Below are 15512 nucleotides of genomic sequence, written 5' to 3' on the forward strand. Positions count from 1 at the left end.
CAATGGATAAAGTGCTAGGCCTAAAGTCAGGAAAACCTGAGTTCAAACCCTTACTGACTGTGTGACCTTGGGCAAGTCACTTGTTTCCCTTAATACACTAGAGAAGAAAATGGTAAATCACTATAGTAACTTTGCCAAATCCTATGGATTATGAAGAGTCAGATATGACTGAATGACTGAACAACAAAATAATGCAATAAACAGAAACTCATCATGGTATTCAGAAGACCTAACTTCAAATCTGGCCTCAGAAATTTCTCATCTACGTGTTCCTGGGAATGTCATTTCACTGCTGTCTGCTTCAATTTCCTCATCTTTCTAAAGGGTGATAATAATAGAACCGATATCACAAGGGGTTTGTAAGGATCAAATGCAATCAAATTTGTAAAGAACTTATCACAGAGCCTACAGCATAGAAGTCTCTAAATAAATGTTTTCCTTCTTCTTTCCATCCTCCCTTCCTCCCTCCCTCCCTTGCTTCCTTCCTACAAAAATGCTCATGAGATAATTAACTCTCCTGTTATTACCTATCTATAATATTCTCTATATTATTAAAAAATAAGAAAAATGTTTTGTGTAATAGAATAAAATTGTTCAATATAAGGTCATTCTCTGATGTTTACTTAAAGTATTCTTGGCACAACTCTAATGGCATTTAGAATAATGGGGTGATTCATTCTCTTACCACAGGACTTTTATTACCTCTGCTAGGTATATACATATGCATATACCTATACATACATATAGATATACATGTATGTATATGTGTGTGTGCATACATATGCACATATTTTTTCATTCCATGTAATTTGGAGATTTTTATTTGGTATGGAAGAACTGAAGAAAAGAGGCTTAAACTTCCTCTTTGGAAATAATTGTCCTGTTTTATGCTAATTATTTTTGTATTATGTTGTTTTAAAAATAGTGAACACTCCTTCACTGGCAATTCAAATACTTTGGGGTCTCACTATATTTTAGTCTATTTATGTTTGTAGTGTTTGAACATGTCATGAGTGCAGAACTAAGTTAAAGACTTTACAGTAATAGAAAAAGACAGTATTACTGTAGGATCTCTCAGGCAGCTTGTTAAATAATTAGATCATTGAAAATAAGTTGTTCTTTATATCCCCTAGGACTTCTTCCACGTACTTTTTATTGTTCCTTAATCAATACATTGTTTTCTTGTGTTTCTAGGAAAAATAAATAAGCCATGACTGCTTTGTATGAAATTCATAAAGATGTAATTGATTTGTATTTGAGGGAGTTGTTGGCATTCCCATTATGATAAGCATATTAGGTCTTCTTTTAAGAAAGGAGGTGTTAGGCTTGTGCTTTGAGGAGAAACTGTCAAGTGCTTTCCTAATTACTCATATATGCCACTGTGAATTGTTTGAGCCAGAAATTATGGATTTTGCTTGACCCTATAACTATCCAATTTTGTAAGGCAGTGAGAGTTTCAATCACATCCTTTGGTATAGCTGTTCTGTAGTTTATTATAATAGTTATGTGAAAGTTATCCATCTTGTTATTATAATGTTGGAATCACTGATAACCACACCATTGACTGGAAATTTCCTACATCCTCCCAACTTCTTTACTTCAAAAGCTTCAGTAATAATTTTTGGTTGATATTTTTGTGTGTTGCTTTGGCTCCTGATTTGCCTTTTGCTTTTGATTGCTGCTAAAGGGATGTCAGATTTTGCCTATGCTTTTGTTTTCTATGTTCCTTTGTTTCTTTGTTTCATTTTTATTGGCTTTCATTAGGCAACATAGTGTTTAGATTTCCTTCTGCATGGATTGGCTAGATATTGATCTAATCTTCCATTGCCTCTTCACATATTTTCAATAGCTCTCTTAAGTCACTTCCACCATTGTGGTATTTGACACCTGTGTATAGGTGTATTACTTGAAAGTTTAATATTTTTCCCTATTGATCTTACTTACTTAATTGATCTCTCAATTAATGTAGGGCAATAGATTCATCAGATAGTTAGATGCTACAGAGTAGGTGGCAATGCAGTAGCCATATATGTGTTATAAAGGCCACTGAGCCCTCTTCCATCCTTATCAAGGGGAATACTAACCTTTTCTCCTTTCATGCAATTACTTTTTGTTTTGGTAAGATTGTTCTTTTAGTTATATTCACCATCAGAATCAAAAAAGGGATTTTCAGATTCCCATCCAAGCATACTCATCTATTTTTTCAAAATTATTTGAGTTATATCAATTATGTTTTCATCATAGTTTGTTATCAGATCTAATTTCAGGAGTTTGCATTAAATAAAAGTTTTGAGTGACTTCAGGGAGTTCAACTTTCCCTCTTTAGATTTTAGTATTTCCTTTATTTGATCTCTAATTTAAACTAATTCAGGCTTAAGAATGAAGTGGGGTTTTTTTTTTGTTTTGTTTTGTTTTGTTTTAATGACTGACCCATGCTAGTCAGTGATTGTTTTTTGACTTGGAGGTGAAATTAAATTGACAAAAAAAATCCTTGTTTATGACATTTCTAATTTTGTTGTGATATAGCATTGCCACTCAATAATTAAAGTATTATTGTTTTTAGACTCTTTCATCTGTGGTTTTCCCACTTTAATGGTCAGTAATCTCTTCATAGAAGCATTTCCAGCTGAAATATTTGTGATTTGTTCCCATGTTTCATGCCTTCCTTTAGTACCAGAACATAAAGAAGCAATATTCATTCTACTGTGCTCCATGTGTAGCTGATCATTGTGATTATTTGAGTATCAACTCAGCAAAAACTCAGTGACTTTCAATCTATCTGTAAGGTTGCTGGAAGCAATTTTATCATACAGATTGGTGTGCTAACTCAGTAGTATCACCTGAATTCAACTAGTCAGGGTGTGAAGGTTAATTATTAATAATGCTAATAATAAATTCCAGGGTTAAGAACTCTGATATAACACCATCAATCAAGGAAGCAGTCAGGAACTAGGATCAAATTATCAGACTGGATTCAGAACATGGAATTATTTCAACCCAATAAACAGGGAGTGAAGATAAGATCAGAAGAAATTAGAGATAAGAAAAGGTATAGAGGCACCAACAGTCAAACAATCAGACTACAAGAGTAAGTTCAGAGTAGAAGAGAACTAACGTAAGGAGAATAATGATGTGAAATGCCTTAAATATCTGATCACAGCTAAAAGTGTCTAGTACTTGGCCTGACTCTAGTTTACTGTTCATCTCTGTATACATAGTCATGCTATTTATCTACAAAATCTTGGTAAAACCTTGGAACAAAAGGGTTTTGTTTATGGATATTTTTTCACTTAGTTTCTTAGTAAATATCATGAAGAGGATCTTTCCATTGAAATGTTATAATAGCAGGTCTTAAGGGCTATATGTAAGCTCCAGGTTTATTCCCTAGAGTCATGCATGTCATGTTGCCTCTGATCCTAGCTATCTTAAAAGCTTATTGTGACATGGAAGTTTTATAATTGTTCAGATCAGTTTCCAATGTTCTTTACTCATAACTGACCTGATGGCAGAATTATAGAGGTTGACACAGGCATGTAAAACGTGGTGCAAAGCACAACTCAGAAACAAAGCTTGCTTTGCAATTTCAGTGCTTGCTAATATATTGTAAGCTATTTGCAGATGTGCTGAGAAGCCTAAATGATAGACAGTCAAATTATCATTTGATATAGCATAATGACACAATGAGAGCACTAACTATGAATTCAGCATAGGCTTTGCCAATAGAGCCATTTAATAGTACTGGGGCTAGAATAGCATGTCTATAAAACCTCTAGTATGGTGTCTTTGCTTTATTCCATTCCATATGGTGGAAAGAGTTGTCGCTGAAGTCAGAGGACATGGGTGAACAGCCTACCTGAGAGACCTAGGGCAAGTTCCTAAACCTCTCTAGGTCTCAATTCCTCATTTGTAAGATGAGGGATTAGACTTTAGGTCCATACATGTATCCTCTTGAGGATATCTGAAATGTGGCATATTGCACTACTTCTATAGTGTAGTAGAAATGTGTAGTGTATGTTGGAAGATACTAGAGAAAAATCAGAGGCAGAGACAGAGACAGAGATAGATACACAGAGAGACTAAAATAGAGGCAGAGACAGAGAAAAAAAGATAATGGGAGAAGCACATAAATCTATGTGAACTCACAGTCTTTTTCTTTGGAAGCATGATGAACCTGGTTATCATCATCATTACTATTATCAATAATATTATTGGAACAATTTGTCCCCCATGCTATTCTAAATACATTTAAGGCATCCCTTTTTTGTTCTAATGGCAATAAATAGATTTTAAAATATCAACAAGCCTATAAAATATCCTTCCACTCCGAATATTCACCAAACACATGTAACAATGCTACTACCCCATTTTTATACTTGCTATCTCCTCCTAAATGTCCCCCCTTGCCATTTTTCCATCTCTGGGCTGAGAACTTATGAAACAGCTGCTGTTGCAGCCATTTCCAAAGTACACTGGTGGTACTATTTTTGTGCTTATGGCCACATTCCATCCTGGTATCACAGAACTCTCTTGCTGATTTCCTAAGTTTTCTTAGGCTGAAACAATATCTCATTCAGATATCTTGTCTTTGCCACTCTAAAAATTGATTTGAGGAATAATTATAAAGTTGTTTGGAGGGTAATGCTGGGGGAGTTCAGTTGGGTTGCTACCTCTATTACACCATCTTAACTCCCCCACGTAAATAAGAATTAAAGAAAAGCAAGATGTTACTGAAGAAAAGGGATAAAAATTCATTTTTATAGGATCAAATTCTGATTACTTTTATATTATCTCCTTCCATTCTTCATCTAATCTGAGTTTTTCTCATACAACATCTGTGTCTGACTATACCCCCTCAGTTTACAGAACTTTCATAGGTCTCTCAACACATTCTGTCTTGAGTATAGCAATTGGCATAGAGATATTATCTATTTTACAAAAGCTCCATATGAACAAAGACTGTGACCTATCATTGTGTTTCACTCATACATGTAATTACTCAATAAAAACTTGAGTAAATAAATGAACAAATGAAGGACTTTAAGTGTATATATGGGGTGGGTTGGTGGTTATGGTCACATAGAAAATCACAGATGAGGGAAGACTTTGGAATTTTGATTTTTGCACTATGTTGTATCTGTTTCATCTCCCATCATATAAATACTCTTACTTTTTGTCTAGGAATACTATCTTTGGCAAATGACATTGGCAGCTTAAAAGAAAACCACCTTCTATAATCATTAAGCCTAATCAGTACTAATTAGTCAGCCCTAATGGATCCTTTTTACCACTTTTATAGCTGTATTTGGAAATAAGGAAAGCTTTTGGAATTTCAATGACAACAACTAATCACATTTTCTACCAAAGAAGACAATGGAAATCTCTGCCCATTATATGTCTTGAATTACTTTTGGGGGATTTAAAGGAAGATGACAAAAAATGTCCTAATTTTACATTTTTATTATTTCCTAATTTTATTGTTTTACTTTCGGGGAATTTAAAAGGACATCACATAAAAAAGTCCTAATTTTATTATTAATTTATGGTTGTGATTACAGATATGTGAAACTGCCAAATGATTCTATATATGATAAATTATCAGACTAATATTATATATAATCTATATATTGCTTATGTCTATATATAGACAACTAGTTGGCATAGTGGGCCTAGAGACAGAAAGACATCTTCATGAGTTCAAATTTGGCCCCAGACACTTACTATCTATGCAACTTTGAGACTATTTCTTTTTTTTCTTTTTGATTTGAATGAAAAATTTAAATTTCTGTTGTAAAGACATGACTAGTTTCAGCTACTTGCCCTCCCCCTTTCTTCACACAGTTGTAAAACTTCATAATAAATGTTCTACTTGCATAAAGATAGACGTCCTCAGTCATTCAAAGCATTTGTGAGTGAGATCATTTAAAAAATCAGCCTGAGAGATGACTTTAAATGATACAGCTTTTATGAGGTCAGAGTAGCTACTTCCTTGGTATTTTTTGAGCCCCAAATAGCTATGCAATCAACTTGACTTATTGTTTCTTTTATGCAGTAATAATAATAATGATAACAGTAAATAGTGTATTTTGTTCATGCTACCATGACAATGAGCCAGATCAGTTCATTCAAAAACTTTAATTCTTAAGTTTAAATAGCCCTTTGAAGGACAAGGAAAATTTCTGGTCATTTACTTGGCTGTAAGAAAACCAACGCAATGAAAATGCAAGTTAGCTAAAAGGAGAAAAAGAAAACTTATGTGTATAATTAATGACTGACAAAGTGAAATCAATCAGATTCTATCTTTTCTAATAAAACTAAAAAGTAGAAGAGCTAGATAATTATTGGCTCAAGGTCTTCACAGTGTTGCATGACTTTCTACCAATGCAGTTTACCAGCTCTCTCTTTCTCAGACATAATCCTGAACCTGCTTTTATTAATAGAAGATATCACATCTAAAAGAGGAATACACCAGCAAGCTCTCCAAATATAAACCAACTACTTGTTTATGTACAAAAGTATTTACAGTTTACATCACTAAAGCTATCATGAACTCTTTTTTTAATTATTGATATTTTCAGTCTCTTAAATTTGTCATTTTAGGTATCCCAAGTTTAACCTTCCCCACTCCCCTATCAGAAAGCCATCCCAAATAATAAATAGTGTTTTTAGGAGAAAACAAAAGTAAACACAACTGATCAAGACATTTGTTTAAAAGTTTGAAAACATGTCTCTGGTTCAAAGAGTATGTACATTTCATTTACTTTATTTGTACAATTCCAAATTACTTTCAAAAATGTATGTACCATATCACAGCTCCTCCAACAGCATATTGATGTGCCTATTTTCCCACAACCCCTACATCATTGTTGCCATTTTTGTCATTTTTGCCAATTTGCATATTAGGTAAAACTTCGGTGTTGTTTTGATTTTAATTTCTTTTATTGTTAGTGATTTGGAATATTTTTCATGAGGTTATTAATACTTTGCAGTTCTTTTTTGAGAATTATTTGTTCATATCCTGTCATCAATTTTCTTTCAGGGAATGACCATTAGTTTTACATTATTTGTTAATTGCTTATATATCTTGAATAATGAACTTATATTAGTGGATTTTGATACAAAGATTTTTCCCCATTTGCCTATTTCCCTTTTTATCCTAAATGTATTAATTTTGTCTATACAGAAATGTTTTAGTTTCAAATAATCAAAGTTATATATTTTATCATTTATAATTACTTATAATAACCATTTGTGATTGGTTAAGAATACAGATTGCATTTATGACTTGAGAGATATCTGTTTTTCTTCTAATATTTTATAGTGTGATCTTTAATGTTAAATTTATATATCCATTGAGAATGGATTATGAAATGTGGTGTAAGGTGTCATTCAAGTCTAATTTTTACCAGACTATTTTCCAGTTTTCTCAACACTATGTTTTAATAAAATAAGTTTTTCCCTAGGTAATTTAGTTTTCTACTTATCAAACATTGGAATGTTTAGTTCTATTGTCTCTAGATTTCCCCTGTCTCATCAGTTCTACTAATGTATCTTTCTATTCTTTAACCAATACCAGATAATTTTGATAATTGCTGCTTTATAATATAGTTTAAAGTCTGAAAGTGGTATTCTCCTTTATCCTACTTCTTTTCATTATTTCACTTAATTTTCTAAATCTTTTGTTTTTTATAAGATTCTATAAATTACCTCCCTCAATTTGCTTGGCATAGAATTAAAAGTATAAATTAATTTTAGTAGATATGTCATTTTTACTATATTGGCATGGCCCAGCCATGGGCACTGAGCACTTTGTAATTGAATTTATACAAATCTTTAATGAACCTTGGAAGGTTTATCTCCAGATTTTTTATGTCTTTTATAATTATTAGGATTAATATTTTCCTTTTATTATTGTTTCTTATGTTTTGTTATTTTTACATAGAAATGTTGTTATTTATGAGGATTTATTTGTATGAAACTTTGCTAAAATTATTGTCTCAATATAATCCCTAGGATTTTCTAAGTAAACCATCATATCATCAGCATACAGGGATAATTTCATGTCCTCTCTAGCATTCTTTATTCTTAATTCCTTTCTCTTGTCTTATTGCTATTACTAGCATTTCTAGAATTAAATAATGGTGAGGAAATGGACATCCTTGGTTCATTCCTTTATTTATTGGACTCTTATGAACTGTAACTAGAAAACAATATATTGGATAAGGAGTAAAAAGATTATATTAAAGAGTCTAAAGGTTTTTAAAAATAACTATCAATTTCATAATTATTGATCAAATTCCCCAGGATCATAATATTTAAAACTGCTTCTGTTGAATATTGCAAAATCTTTAATTCAGTTTAGTATTTATTCCTTATCATGCTGTAAATAGATATAGTTACAGGTATTATACACACACATATAATACATACACACACACACACACACACACACATATATATATATATATATATACATAAACATATCCCAAATATTGTGGGAACACTAAAATATATCATGTCTATGTGGAAATCTTAACTCGATTTAAAACGTACTACCAGGGGCAGCTAGGTGGTACAGAGGATAAAACATTGGCTTTGCATTCAGGAGGACCTGAGTTCAAATCCGGTCTCAGACACTTAACACTTACTAGCTGTGTGACCCTGGACAAGTCATTTAAACCTCATTGCCCCACCAAAAATTCAAAACAAAACAAAACAAAAAAATACTGCCAACAAAATAATTTCAAGAATGGTTTTTATAATACATGGCATTCTATCTTTCCTTGACTAACTACAATATCATTTCTTTTAAATACAAACAAGCATGGTACCCAGTTTAAAGAGGGAATTGAATTTTTTAAAAAGTCTTACTAGTCACTTGATTTAGATCTATATGCCACCTCCAAAAATCAAATTAACCATCTTTATCATCTTATAGAATATTTTTCCAATGATTCCAAATTTAGACTCAATAAAATTAGTAAAATTACTTAAACAATATTAGTAATATTACTAATATAAACCAATGGAAACAGAAATGGAAGAATTTCATACAGAGGCCATATTGAACCACTAAATAAAGATCATAGCTTCATATATCTATATACTTTACTCTCCCACAGGCAAGATGCAATGAAAATAAAGAAAGCAAAGGAAAGACAAAGACTGAACGTTTTAAGAGACTTACTGGCATTCTGAGATCAAAGCAGAATGGGAATAGTATATTCAAAGCATTTAGCATCTGTCCATCTTAATGTATGCTTTTAAAACTGTAAAATGGATCCTACATAACAAATTTGGAAAGCATGCTAAGAAAAACCTGTACAAAACTGAAAAATTACAGGACACATTACTCTTATGCAGCTATAGAAATATTAACTTTATCATCAAAAGAAAGGAAAAAGATTGAAATCCACTTATTATATATTATAATCAGGGAAAATTATCTTGAGCTCTGCCCCAGGTTTTAAAATTTAGAGGTCATGAAGAGAACCATTCTATTGACACTTCCTCCCCTGCCTGGCTTTAGCAGCAGCCACCATATCTCTGTTGAAAACTTCTTTCCCCCATGGCTGAAACCTCTACAACTCTACATACAATGAAAAATCTATACTTGAACTTTCAGTTGTCAACCTTCCTAACCCCAAATTGCATCTGGTACATACAGCCAGCACTTCTGTTACCATTTGATTTCCTGCTCTCCACCTCCAGTGGCTATTAGGAAAAGGTATCCTCAATTGGCCCAAGGACAAAGGGATCAATTGTAGAGTATGGATGGGGTTTTTTGGGTCATGTTTTGTTCTATTTTTAATGATTAAAATTTGAACCCGCATAAATTACATCATTAAGTCAAATGCTACTTGAGCACTTTGTTACAGAAAAAAGATTAGAGTTAAACTGTGGTGAAAATTATAGGCTCCCTGGGAGCAAAATGCTAGTCAGATTGCTTACTTAAGAAATGTCAGCCCCATGCACCTGGAGTGTCTGCATGACTAAAAAGAGGGTGGAAAGGACTCATGGTTACTTTTGTTCTAAGTGAACATTTCTTTAGTCTAACTTATTTTCTCTTCTTTGGAGAACTTAGATAAAATGGTGGCTAAACCTATTGTGTCACCCACTTCTTCCACAACTACATAGTCATCCCCCTTATGCCTTCTTAAGAGACAGATTCCTTACAGTGACATTTCAAGTTATTGTATTCACAATATATGAAATTATCAGCCACTAGGGCACAAATCAAGAACTTGGACACACACACACACACACAGTGTGTGTATATATATATATGAGTGTGTGTATTTATATGTACATATAGAGTATGTGTACATAGGTACATATGTGTGTTTGTATATATAGTATATGTACATATATACGTATTTGAATATACTGAATGGAGACCTAATACAGATGGATTTAAAACTGGGGAAAAAATCTTAAAAGTCATTGAGGTCGGGGCGGCTGGGTGGCTCAGTGGATAGAGCACCGGCCCTGGAGTCAGGAGTACCTGAGTTCAAATCCGGCCTCAGACACTTAACACTTACTAGCTGTGTGACCCTGGGCAAGTCACTTAACCCCAATTGCCTCACTAAAAAAAAAAAAAAAAAAAAAAAAAAGTCATTGAGGTCAACCTCTTCATTTTATGAATGTAGAAACTGAGGCCCAGAGAAGTTAAATCAATTTCACAAATTCACATGGCTATTAGGTATCCTATTAATTCCAGGTCATCCATACTCTTTCCAGAAATCTATCCAGATATATATTTCATATACCCTGCTTTCTTCTCTCTCTCTCTCTCTCTCTTTTTAAATTCTAGTCAGCCCTGAAGAAGTACTACCTCATTTATGCAAACCTGGAGAATTTCGCTGCAGAAATAGACGCTGTATCCAGGATAGATGGAAATGTGATGGAGATGATGACTGCTTGGATGGAACTGATGAGGATTCAGTAAATTGCTGTATGTTCTTTTGGAAGTTTTTTTTAATGTATTTTCTTAAGTCTTTTCATGTTTGAACTGGCAGCACGACTTGCTAAAATATCACAGTTCAAAGGGGATTATGTCTAAAACTAAATTGTAGTTCATATATTATAAAATATATCTCTTCTTTCCTTATTAATTGAAGCAGCATTCCTAGTCATTATATCATCAATGTATAGAGAATAAAAGTATACTGGATGCCTAGGATAGTATGAATATAATAGCTCAATGTTTTTGACCTTATATTTCTTAAACTGTCTCTTGGTACTCCCCAAATAGCCCTTCCCTCCAATCTTCAATAATTGGTGTAGGGTACATCTTGAATCCTCTTATACTAAGACAATATTTAAATTCATTCAAGACAAAGTTATTGGTATGGAAGGTCACTAGCCACTCCATCATTCCTTGGCAACTGAATCTTGAAGAGAAATTAAAGAGATGAATTTTGAACAAGACAACACACAGATTTCCTGTCTCCATGTATTGTTATAAGAAAAGAATATAGGAAAGTTAAACACAGGTGAAGGATGGATTTTATTTTCCCCATTGGCTACTGTTTTTTTAATTTCAGTATCTATGTGAAAAATAATATATTTATACCTTTTTGTACAGTGATAAGAATTTCTCCTTTTTTGAGGGGGAAAACATTTTATAAGACTTCGGAGAAGTAAAGTCATTACTTTCATAATTCAAATGGGATTGAATTCACTCATCTCTTCATTATAGTTGAATATTCCTGGTAACAGTCATATTTCTTCTTATTCAAGACTCAGAGCAGTCAAGTGAACATTAAGAAATATTAATGAATTGTGGCATTTTGTGAAAGAAATAATTATAGAAAAGAAAACAAACATTAGATTTTTATCACTCGGAGGTCTGGGAAACCAGAGAGTTCCATGCCCCCCCCCCAAGTCATAGGCAGCTGGTGGCAGGACAGATATAGGTCTAGGCTTGGAAAGTCTATTGTCAGGAAGGCCAGCTCAAAAACAATTACTAGCTATGTGACTCTGGGCATTTGCCCACTTGATCTTTGTCTCAATTTCCTGTCAAATGGGAATAATAATAGCACCAATCTCCCAGGATTATTGTCAGGAACCAAAAGAGATAATATGTATAAAGCACTTTGCAAAACTTAAAGCACTACAAAAATTCTAGCTGTTATTGTTAATATTCTTTGAGGGAATGTGAAGAGTGGAACTTCTGGAGGAAAGAGGACAGGTAAAAGTTATGCTAATTTTCAAATAATGTGTGTTTGGGAAAAGGAAGATTATAAGAACTGATAAAATTGAAAAAACAGTCAGCTTTTCATAAATTCTTTGAAAATGTCTAAAATAAATTATTGAACAACTGATATGTGAGACTACAGAAAGAAAAACAGGGATAAATCACTGGCAGTCTACATGAGCTCACTGAGAAGTGATGTTAGAGGGATATCATTTCTTCTTTCAATAAAATCATTAGTTTGGAACTTGAAATACCACCTGATCGGGTGATCAAGGAAATGGTCTAGAGCTTGGACATCCTGGGTCTAGCAGACAGCATGGGGACAGGTTTGAAGTCAGGGAAGTAGAGGGCATATAGGAGAATTTTGAGGGGTCTTTTGGGTTATAGACTATGCAAAGCAGAGTAATTTAAGGTTAAACTGGGGGGGGGAAGGTATTGACAAAGAGCATCAAATGTCAGGCTAAGGTGCTTGATCTTATCTGACAAGCAGGAAATACTGTCAAAAGCTTTTGAGTAAAGGGGTAACATGACAAATTCTGCATATAAGGAAGATGAGTCTCTTTCCTCATCTCTGAACAGTGAGAGTGGATGAAGAAAGAGCTATGAAACTTCTTAAACAGTTCCAGTAGGTTGTAATTAAGGGTCTGCATTAACATGGTAGCTATAGGAACAGAAGGAGATAGAATAAATGCATAAATAGAATAAATAAAGTTTTGTAACTGAACAGATAAGGGAAAGGGAAGAGTCAAAGATAATATCAGAGGCACCATGACCTAGTGAAAACATGACATGGAGTAGTAGATAGAATGCTGAACTGAGTTAGAGGGATCTGGATTTGAAACCTGCTTCAGACACAAGCTCGTGACCTTGGGCAAGTCACTTAATCTTTCTGAGACTGAGTTTTATAGCAGTTAACTTGAGGGATATATCTTTTCTATTGAACATAAACTATTCCTTCAGTACCAAACCATGTTTACTCTGCCATTGCTTTCAACTGAGTGGGGAGTTACAGTGAGATTTTCTTCATTCATTCATTCATTTGCTCAACATTGATATCAAATAACAACATTTATGGAAGAATCATCAATTAGCTGTGATTCTCTCACTTATCTTGGGTCCCTAAATATTTACATGTACAGAATAAAGTGGAAATTTGGCAATACTTTAGACATTTTTGATCAGTATAGACAGCTAAACTAGAATTCAAGTAAAAATATCTATTTGACAGTCTTTTGGATTAGATTCATTATAGATACTGAGGCAGACATTTATTTCAATTTGCACTATTTAGTCACAAATCATGTCATTCTTGTAACTAATTCAAGATGTTTTGTCACTTTTTAAAATCCAGTAATGTCAGTAGTTACAAAAAAAAAATCTAACATGGATTTTGAAGTATTTAGTGCAATTATTTTAGAAGTTTTCACAGGATATAGAAATGTTTTCCTAATTAAAAGGGTTGGTATGATGATTTTTTTAAAATGTGAGGCTTGACATTTTCACAGACTAAGAATTTAAAGTTATTTCCTTTGAAAAGAACGAACAGGGAATACCTATATACTTACTTGGAGATATAGCGAACATTAAGAAATATTAATGAATTGTGGCATTTTGTGAAAGAAATAATTATAGAAAAGAAAACAAACATTAGATTTTTATCACTCAGAGGTCTGGGAAACCAGAGAGTTCCACCCCCCCCCCAATCTATAGGCACAACTTTTGTCTGCCCTTATATTGAATGAGAAAATTTGCATAAACACAAAATAAATCTTTGTAGGGTATTTCTGTATTTTCCCTTGAAATATTAAGTTAGCAAATGATCTGAGGTTAGAGTATTAAGTACTAAGCTGCTTGTAATTTAATTTAAAGGTATCCATTATATATATGGTTATCATCCAAGATACTTAGATATCTTGAGGCTATTAAGTTTTGTATGACTTTTTTGTATGACTGACCCTCATAAATGTGAATAGCTTTGATTAATATATCAAAAATCTTCTAAATTTTTTGAAGGATCTTCCCAGGAGGTTAGAAAAAAAATATCCAGTAAAGAGTTGTCAAATAGCTTTATAAGTTGTATGACAACTTTCCTATAGTTGTAGATACTCAACTTGAAAAGTGACAATATTCAAAAGATGTTTGTAAATATATGTGTATACATGTGCACTTAGGAATATAAATTGAGAAACTTCAAAGATTTGTGATCTCAGATCTCTTACAACCCATGCATGCCTTATAATTCTGAATGATTTTTAAATGGATTTGGGTTTAATAATATTATAAACTCATATTTATGTCGTACTTTAAAATGTACAAAATGTTCCTCTTTAGAGATATAGCATTTACTGTGGTTAGTAGAGAAAGGAACAAAAATAACGGATGTAGAAAATCTATAACACTTTAATAATTAACCTTGGGATCTTCCTGTTTGGAAAAAAATGAGATTTTCAAGTTGCTTCCTGTTTAGTCACTAAATAATTCTATAATAGCAAACAACCTTTTTTGTGATTTCCCTCTCAGGGGCTCTTGAGTTTGAACTGCTGACAATTTGAAGGATTAGACTTTTCTATGGTGTCTTTACCCACCTCTTTATGTTCTCTTTATTAATCTCTTCATCCAAGTCCATCAATGGCCCTAAGGAGTTTCATTTGCCTTTATCCTCATGGTGTGTATTTCAGTGTTAGTCATGCAAGCTTTTACTACATAATAGAATTGTTTAGAAAGTTTCACCTAAAGACCTTCAGATCCCTTATCATCCTATTTTCTGTGGTTCTTATGAAATTCATCTGCCTCTTTAATTCTGGACCACAAGATAGTAGCATAACCTCTTATATTACAATTTCATTGTGGTGGAAAATTCCAATCCAAAACCTCTCTGTCAAGCTTCACTGAAATGAATTTATAAAATGTTGGCACTTTGAGATTTTGACCCTATAATGTGTTGAATGACTTTCCTTTTTCCACAGGATATGATTCTTATTCAGTTCTATGAAGTAAATATAGAATGTTAATCAAATCCACATACCAGGTTATAAAAATGTTTCCTCTACCCATTTTTTCTTATTATAAATGAATCAAAACTTTTCTGAAGAGTGATAATAACCTCTTTATTACTAGATCCATTTTAAAGATCAAAATAATATTCTATAAAAAATAAACTGAAAACATATGCTCTTGTAATACACCAGCATTGTAAAATGAAGCACTATTTTTCAACTTCTAAGTAAGACTAATACCAACATTCATTTTTATCATGCTGAACTGCAACCACAAGGCACATTGCAAATTACTTCAAAAAGAATGTTGAAGTTGTGGA

At 32.9% G+C, this 15512-nt stretch overlaps 1 protein-coding gene and 1 non-coding gene across 2 annotated transcripts in view; one reads left to right on the forward strand and one right to left on the reverse strand.

Annotated features, from left to right (window-relative positions):
- Positions 1-15512, forward strand: part of LRP1B (LDL receptor related protein 1B) — a 2279180-nt gene that overhangs the window by 1306202 nt on the left and 957466 nt on the right. The window contains 1 exon segment of the mRNA XM_043994810.1: positions 10811-10951. Coding sequence (XP_043850745.1) covers positions 10811-10951 — 141 coding nt within the window.
- LOC122752430 lies at positions 1979-2106 on the reverse strand. The gene has a single exon (XR_006356172.1). It is a non-coding gene; the product is annotated as a U6atac minor spliceosomal RNA (small nuclear RNA).

The sequence above is a fragment of the Dromiciops gliroides genome, chromosome 3, assembly GCF_019393635.1.
Source record: "Dromiciops gliroides isolate mDroGli1 chromosome 3, mDroGli1.pri, whole genome shotgun sequence".
NCBI lineage: Eukaryota > Metazoa > Chordata > Mammalia > Microbiotheria > Microbiotheriidae > Dromiciops > Dromiciops gliroides.